The sequence below is a fragment of the Brassica oleracea genome, chromosome C9 (assembly GCF_000695525.1).
Source record: "Brassica oleracea var. oleracea cultivar TO1000 chromosome C9, BOL, whole genome shotgun sequence".
Lineage (NCBI taxonomy): Eukaryota > Viridiplantae > Streptophyta > Magnoliopsida > Brassicales > Brassicaceae > Brassica > Brassica oleracea.
Genome location: NC_027756.1, coordinates 4,636,578 through 4,645,441, shown reverse-complemented (window position 1 = coordinate 4,645,441; position 8,864 = coordinate 4,636,578). Strand labels below are relative to the sequence as shown.

General features: G+C 36.9%; 2 protein-coding genes and 1 pseudogene across 2 annotated transcripts; all 3 read left to right on the top strand.

Annotated features, from left to right (window-relative positions):
- The first annotated feature begins 195 nt into the window (after positions 1–195).
- On the top strand, positions 196–1,491 carry LOC106314153. The gene has a single exon (XM_013752084.1). The coding sequence runs from the start codon at positions 196–198 to the stop codon at positions 1,489–1,491; it is 1,296 nt and encodes a 431-aa protein (XP_013607538.1).
- A 605-nt stretch (positions 1,492–2,096) lies between these two features.
- LOC106317298 lies at positions 2,097–4,430 on the top strand. Its single transcript, XM_013755139.1, has 11 exons — positions 2,097–2,382; positions 2,514–2,630; positions 2,702–2,861; positions 2,941–3,129; positions 3,203–3,281; positions 3,371–3,436; positions 3,515–3,547; positions 3,638–3,684; positions 3,796–3,886; positions 3,977–4,056; positions 4,154–4,430. Exons 1-11 carry the CDS (start codon positions 2,220–2,222, stop codon positions 4,215–4,217), a joined length of 1,089 nt encoding a protein of 362 aa, XP_013610593.1. The 5' UTR covers positions 2,097–2,219; the 3' UTR covers positions 4,218–4,430.
- Positions 4,431–4,796: 366 nt separating this feature from the next.
- On the top strand, positions 4,797–6,147 carry LOC106316535 (annotated as a pseudogene).
- Positions 6,148–8,864: the final 2,717 nt, after the last annotated feature.

Here is an 8,864-nt window from a genome sequence, read left to right as displayed (position 1 = left end):
GGAGTCTCTGAGGCGGTTCAATGTCAGATAGATTCCTTCTGGCCGACGATCGGTGAGGCTATTGTAAATGGTCCCAAGACCAAAAAAGGACAAAGGTTGTTTCCTGAACAAGCAAAGCCGTATCTACCGGTAAAAACAATTCCGCCTCCAGATCTTAAGGAAGATGGTAGTCTTCGATTCCCATGGGCTGCACGCATGAACCAGTCTTCTAGAAACCTTTTTCGTGCTACTGAACCAACTAATCGTCCGGATAGTACACCTCAAGTGACAATTCCCGCAAAGGTTCTTAGATTAGGACCGGAGAACAAGGAGGAATACGTTGTTGGACAGTTTCATAGGTGTTCAAATCCGCCTGGGGGTCTTATCCATGCAGTTCTGAATAGGTTATGGGGTCGGGAATGTAAGATTTCCTGCCGAAAGTTAGGAGACTCATCATATTTATTCCATATTCCTCATGAAAATACTCGTAAATGGGTTATTCAAAGAGGCGTGTGGCATGTTGATGATTGTTTACTCTTTGTGGCTCCTTGGAATCCTGTTGACTCATTTAAAACACCCGAGATATCTACCTTGCCGGTGTGGGTAACGCTTAAGAATATTCCATATTCTTGCTTCTCTAGACTAGGAATCAGCCACATAGCATCAGGTTTGGGAGAGCCTATGCTTACACACAAGCCCCGTTTAGATCCAATCAACATGGGGGAAGCAAAAATACTAGTTGAGGTGGAGTTAGATAAACCATTCCCGAAACTCATTGCACTTGATGACAAGCAAGGTAATATCTACTTCGTAGAAGTTGAGTACTCTTGGATTCCTAGTGCTTGTGAAAGGTGTGGAGCACTTGGACACAAGGAGAAGAGGTGCTTATTACCACCTCAGTCACAAGATTATGCTCCTATTACAAAAGAGCATCATGTCACAAATGAAGAGATCCCAATGGTGGACATTGTTAAGTTGTTGCAAAATTCCTCCGCATCTGGTGTAGATCATCCGGAGCCAAATTCACGCTCACCCATTACCCGGCAAACACATGAGACTTTCAAAAATCCATTGGTCACTCTTCCTCCTAAGGATGCATTTGCTAGTCCGGTTACACATTCGCATGAGGTACACTCGGACCCTTGCTCACAGATTAATCACACTTTACCCCTGTTAGCAGTAGAGAAAGCTGCGCCAGTTCAGTCACATATTATGGAAAGCATTCCATCACATTCTATCTTTTTGGAAGACTCTGAGGCTTCTAAAATTGAGCAACCATTTGATCATCGTTCTCCTCTCACTCTTGATCATCACAACTTTCATACGGAGGATACTCCGCCTGTATATGGGAAAGGTAATGGTTTTGATGTGGTTGGAGATTCCTCTAGTTACACCATAACTAGAGGTGGAAGGACTATAAAACAAACACAAAAGGTTCAAGATATGGGGTGGACAAGGGCTAGTGGAAGAGGTAAAAAAGGTCATCGTGGCCGAGGGAACCGAAATCACTAGTTAATGTCTCTAACTATCTTGTTTTCTAAGATTCAAATGTGAATTTTTATCTAGGGTCTCTATACCCTTTCATTTGTGTCAAACTTTATCAAACTTATGAGTGAAAACTCATACTATGTAGTTTTTTGCACTTTATTATGAAAGCCATTTTACAAAAAAAAAAAAATATCGGAGACGACGTTTAAAGGCAATAGAAAGATAGTGTGTTCTTAAAGGCAAACGAAGACCGTTGGAAGAATGCTTCTTTCTTATATTTGTTTTATTCCCCTTATCTTTTTGATTTGCAAATTTACACCCTTATATCAATTTTCACGAATGTATCTTTACCACCTTTTCATTAAAATTTAGCATAATAGTGAATGAAAAAATCTTTGCAAAAACTTTGGATAGAAACATCAGTTGGTGTTACGTTCGATTTATTAAAACATATTGGATATTTTGGTGGGAACTTAAGAACTAGAGAACCAAACTGAAAATACAGAATTTGTGAGCTGTAGATAGAATCCGCGCCAACTGAATAAGGGCCGTTACCTTCTTCCTCTCTCTCTCTCTCTTCTCCATCTCCAATCCTTCTCTATCCCCAAATTTTCTGGAAATTCATTCGAGTAGGAAGGAGAGAGAGGGAGAGGGAGAAGAGCATCTCACGATTATTTTGTAATTCTGTTGAATGTGAAACTCTTTCCCTCTCCGATTCCGTCGTCTCAGATCGGAATTCTCGAGGCTTAATCATGGTTCCGTGTTTATCTGGAGAAGGTTTTTCGTTGGAGGAGTTCGACATTGATTTCGAATTCGATGCACCTCGTTTCTACGATTTCTCCAGACCAGAGCTTGATTCCGAGACAGAAGAAATCGAGTTCTGGTTCGAATCCGCGGGAAACTATTCTCCTTCGCGTAAGACACACGTTAGGGCAGAGATTCTGTTTATTACAAACCTTTGTCTTTTTGTTTCTATCTCTCTCTCTTACAGTTCGGTAATAATAATATTAATTATGATTTTTTGTTTTTTTTTTTAATTATCTCAGCTTTTAGCCCAAAGTTTAATTGGAAACTTGAGCCACTTTCAGTTAAGCAAATTACAAACACCAGCTCAAAAACTAAGCCTGTGGATACCGGTCTTAATCCAAAAGATAAATACAATGGTAATGAATTTTTTTTATCTTGGTTTCTGCATAAAGGTTTTCAGAGACCTCATGTTTAACTTGTTGTTCAGGGTTCATATATTATAACCAAACGGTTAAAGATGTGTCCAAGACAAAACCGAAATCAAAAACCAAATCAAGTAGTAGCTCAACTTTAACAAGACCTACGGTTTCTTTGCTTGCAAGGCAGAACAAACCATTAGACGTTTACGCTGTTCAGCTTCTGACAAGGTACACCAATGAGGAAGCCATTGATGTGAGTTTGCTTGTTCTTTTGGCTTCAACAAATAGTTTTTTTTTGGTGTTTCAGATGTCAGAGGTCATTAGCAAAGTTTGGTGATAACTTATCTCCAATCTTAGTCTCTAAGTTGCAAAACCAAGACACCAAAAGGGAAAACCTGGAAGCTAAGATGGATCAAATTAACTCCAACAGAAGATCTAAACTCACTGTTCCTAAGGAACCGAAACTCAGAACTGCAGAAAGATCTGAAAGACACAGGTACTCAGAATGCAAGCTTAGGCTTGTCAAGAAGACTGTTTTGGCTTCCTTATAACATGTTTTGATGTTTCAGGTCTAAGGTTAACTCAGAAATCAAGCAGAATGCAAAATCAAGGGTCACTTCACCTAAAATAAACACTACCAACAAAAATGTAGTTTTTTCAATCTTAGTTTCTTCATTACCACATTCTCAGAAGGTGTAGTTAGAAAACAATAACTAATGTTTTGGGTTCCTTTGCAGATTAATCATGAACCTTCTTCAGCACCTCTGCCTAAAAGTAATACTTTACGGTCTCAAGATCTTAAGGTATAACTAATATTCCCACATCTACAAGTCTGAAAGTTTTTATCATCCCTCATGTGTTAACAGAATTTTCTGCATCAGGCATTTGGTTTAAGAACATCACTGAGAGCAAATGTAAGTCTCACATCCAACATATAAAGCTATCTTTCAAATGTTCTTCGCCTCTATGTTCAAACATTACTTAAATGATGTCTCACATTGCAGGCTAAGATTAATGCCATACAAGAGAAAGAAGCTACTAACTCCAGAACGTTAGTGCATAGCTTTGAAACTCCATAAATCTACTTTTCTTGTTTAGCCTAGTCTAATCTAGTTTCTAGAGTCTATTTTCCCAAGAACGTTCTCACGCCCGTTCTCTGCAGGCTATTAAAAGGTAGGAGAGCCAAAGGAAATCACAGCGGAAAGATACACTGCCAAGTGTATGAATCTAAGATTTTCCCTCTAGACTCAAAGGTTGTAACTTAACTCTCTTTCTAAACTCATAAGAAGTCCCATTGTATAAAAAGTGTTGACCATTTCCAATACTCTTCCTTTTCTTGACAGAGACCAAGCAAAGAAGGACTCGGCGAAGCAACTAGCATCAAATATGGAACTCAAAGCTCTTGCATGACAGATATTAACAGGTAACTAAAATGCAATCTACTAAAGCTATACAATAGTTAAAAAACAACAACAGGCCAAAACAGATATCACACACCATTGATAATATTATTTGAACAGGGGCCTGGATTTATGCGGCAAATTTGATTCACAGAAACTTGCAGGGATCCTGATCACTGCATAGTCTTCACCTTGAAGATGATTGCTTTATCTTCACCTTGAAGATGTTCTTATCATGTTGATTTATACACACGCATTCCTATGTCTATATATATAGAAACGTGTATGCTTGTTTTTGTTTAGATATATGCAGAGAAAGATATTTCATTGATTTTTGTTGTTGTGTGGTCATATGTTATGTAAGCTATTAACTCAGAAGATTAAAGACTTTAACTAACTCATGAACATTTTTTTTTTGAAAAAGACAAACTCATGAACATATTCGTAGTAGAAATTACTAGATAACAAACATTAACTTCGCATAACCATTTTATATAACTTTTTTTGAAAAATATTATATTTATTCAACTTTTGTACAGTGAATACTACTATGGTGCTGAGTTTATGATACTACATGTTTACTCCTCTACCTAACACAACATGACATGAGAGATGAGACTGAGCATTGCCTATTAATTCGGTTTCCTGTACGCGGTTAGAACCAAACCGAAATTAAAATTAGTTTTGAATTTCTCCCGGTATAACCCGGTTCGTTTCGAAACTGGTTCGATACTTCTCGATTACTGTTTCGCTTCCCCTCTTTACTTTCGGTCTCTCTCTCCCCCCGAGTGATTTCGACAAGCACGACAATGGTGTCAACACGTCTCTTCACTCTCCTCCTCTGCTTCGTCTCCTCAGTCTCCCTCTCTGTCTCCGAATCCAAAGTCCTGGAGCCTCACGCCGCTGAATCTTTTCAACGTCAGCCTCATCCAGGTTCGTCGCTCTTTCATCACCCCTCTCCGTGTGAACTTTCGTTAATGTTTTTCTTGGTATGTGTGTGTGTGTGAAATTTTGCTCGATGATTGCAGAAACTAGGGACTAGTTGCTCTTACAGAGTCATCATCTCGACGAGCTGTTCGTCACCGAGGTACACGCGCGATCAAATCAGTATCGCTTTCGGCGATGCATACGGAAACCAGGTTTGATGATTATTTTTTGAAATTTGATTTGGTGAATCAATTAGGGTTTAGGGTTTAGAATGTTTCACACATTAGAAGCATGGCCAAGTCAGTTTCTTGGTGTTTACTTATAACAGTTTCACTTGTATGGATGAAATCTATAAACTACAGTTCCTCGAATCATGCAATTTAGCTTTGTTGTCAAGGCTGGTCCTGAGATTTTGGAGACCGAAGAGATTTAATTAAAATTTCAATAATTTTTCTTTTTACAAATTTGGGAATCTACGTCTATATAATTTTTTTCAAAACTTTTGGGGCCATAGGCGAATGTTTCATTCGATTTTGTCCATAACCGGTCCAGTTGGTGTCTAAACTTCTATTCTGTATACATTTGACTTTGAGTTGAAAATTTCAATGGCTTTGAGTTGAATAGTTTTGGCTTTGGTTCTATGGAACTCACAGCTCGGGTTTTGTTTTCTTAACTCAGATATATGCACCAAGGCTTGACGATCCATCTATAAAGACGTTTGAGCAGTGTTCATCCGACACGTTTGAGATAAACGGACCGTGCACATACCAACTATGCTACGTGTATCTCTACAGGTCTGGTCCTGATGGTTGGATCCCCGAGAGTGTAAAGATACATAGCCATGGCTCCAAATCGGCGGTCACCTTCCCTTATAACACGCTCGTCCCTGAGAGTGTATGGTATGGTTTCAATTACTGCAAGAGCGCGTCGGATTCGAGTGTCTTAGGCGCCATTGGTCTCGAAAGAATCGTGCTCGTAGTAGTAGGGTTTATTGTCGCTGGTTTAATATTGTTCGTGTAAGGTGTTATGGTGGTTTTAATGTCGGTCTTGTGTGAACATATTATGAGTATTTATGCAGATTTTCCTGGGATCTGTGATAATTATAAAGCTATGATGAAGTTACTACTGCTAATTTACAGAGTGTGTAGATATAAACAGAGTGTTCATTATAGATTTTCTGCCTTTCATCCACAATATAGTATTTGTTAAAATTGAGTAAGAAATCAAATAGAATTTGTTTGATATTTCAATTTGGTTTCAAACGAGGTGGAAATCTTGTTATGTCCTATGCCAAACCGAAACTAAAACTGGAATATATTCCCTATAAACCAGTGTTCAAGAATGTGGCCAATATGTCTGGAACTCAATCACCTTCTTCTCATTCACAGCATGAGAAGCCCGCTAATACGCTAATCTCAGTTACCATTCTTTCCCCATTAGTAGATTCACAATCTACTCCTACTCATTCACAGATTATGGAGACTTTTTCATCAAACATTACGAACAACGCGGTCCTAGGATCATCTGGTGTTGGTGCCTTCACCACATCATCGGTTCACTGTGCATTTGAGGGTCCTTCTCAGTTTACAGTACTTGGAGATGTGGACGAAGATGAAATTGAGCCTTCTACCGAGATTCAGCTCGACAAGAGGTGGCATGGAATCAAAGGCTCCTATCAAATACCACAATATGGAATGGAAGACGAGGGAGAGGTAAGCGAGGTCGACGTGGCCGAGGTTCCTCTCACTAGGTTATGTTTTCATACCATTACCGGTTTATGTTTCTCTACCTATACCTTTGTTGCAACCTTTGTTGCATTGGTTTGGGGTAAAAAGCTCATGAAGCTTGTCTCGTGAAAACTTTATCAAACTATAAGACCTAAGTCTTAGCTTGTAATCGTTTATGTTTTAATTTGAAAGCTCTTAATTCAAAAAAAAAGAATGTTGCGAGTGAACAGTAATTTAACATCTAGAAGTTTAATAAAATGCATATGTTGTTGAATATATTTTATACTACTATTTGCGAAATGATTTTTTGCAACAGAGCTCTAACGTTAAAAGTTACTCTAGCTAATGTCGTTATTATATTTAATAAACTTTATATCTAACGTATTTATAATCAAAAACGAATTTTGTAGTATTAATATTAGATTTATATGTTATATTAGATAATTGATTATAAATTAATATAATAAAATTATCAAAAACATAATTATAAGAAAATATTATAATTCTTAAATATTATTCTGTTATTATCTAGAAGTAATATTCTTATATTATAATTTAAAATAAGATATAAAATCATACCTAAATACGAATCAAACAAAAATATTTGTATAAAGATATAAAACCATAATTAAATACTAATCAAGTAAAAATATATATTTTGATAAAAAAACTTTGCATATATATAAATAATTTGAAGTTTGATTTAAACATTTTGAGAATGTAAATAACTTATCATGCTACTTTTTGTAAGAAAATTATATTAATATATTTGTAAGAAAATTATGTTTGCATGTGCGGATAAAAAACTTAATATAAACATTATGCTATATAAAATATCATAATTTATAGATAAATAAAAATTTATATATTCTTAAAAGATTATAGCATTTAATATATTATCATACAACATATATATGATTTTGTTACGAAAGTCAAAAGAAAAGGGAGGAGCCGCTTTCGTTGAAAATATAAAAAGATGTGGGGCCCGCTGCACTATTTGCACAATAAATTTCTTTCTATATATACGAACGTTTGCGTTCGTTTGTAAACACGCCGAAAACTCTTTTCTTCTCCTTAATAAGAAACACTCTCTCTCTATATCAGTGTTATTGACTCTACGGGTATAATATTTTGCCCTTATTCAAATTCCCGAGATATAATAAAATTCCAGTTCCTTTTATAACACGTCATCAGCACGATCACTCTGCGATTCGGTAAAATTTATTTGTATCATTTATACCATGTTATAATGGTCGGTATACCGCCTCTACTATTATTTATATCATGTTATAATGGCCGGAATACCGTCTATATTATTTACTAGTAATTTAATTTATTTATTGGTCGGCCGAGCCGCCTTATATTCTGTTTATTATTTATTGGTCGGCCGAGCCGCCTTATATTCTGTTTATTATTTATTGGTCGGCCGAGCCGCCTTATATTCTGTTTATTATTTATTGGTCGGCCGAGCCGCCTTATATTCTGTTTATTATTTATTGGTCGGCCGAGCCGCCTTATATTCTGTTTATTATTTATTGGTCGGCCGAGCCGCCTTATATTCTGTTTATTATTTATTGGTCGGCCGAGCCGCCTTATATTCTGTTTATTATTTATTGGTCGGCCGAGCCGCCTTATATTCTGTTTATTATTTATTGGTCGGCCGAGCCGCCTTATATTCTGTTTATTATTTATTGGTCGGCCGAGCCGCCTTATATTCTGTTTATTATTTATTGGTCGGCCGAGCCGCCTTATATTCTGTTTATTATTTATTGGTCGGCCGAGCCGCCTTATATTCTGTTTATTATTTATTGGTCGGCCGAGCCGCCTTATATTCTGTTTATTATTAATTGGTCGGCCGAGCCGCCGTATAATTTATTTATTACTCTGCATTGATCGGCTGAGCCGTCGCATGATTTGTTGTCATAACATAAATATTTCATTGCCATAATTTTTACTTTTATGAAATTTTATAGATTTGATTGACCGTTTAATACGATATTTTCAGACTGACAACCTCTCATGAAAAGGCTAAGGCCGTGATATTTCTGAGAAGGCATTTAGATGAAAATCTTACTCATGATTATGCGAGAACCAAAGATCCCTTAGATCTTTGGAAAGCTCTGAAGGAGAGGTTTGATAACCAAAAGAAAATTACTCTCCCCCATGCACTCGATGAG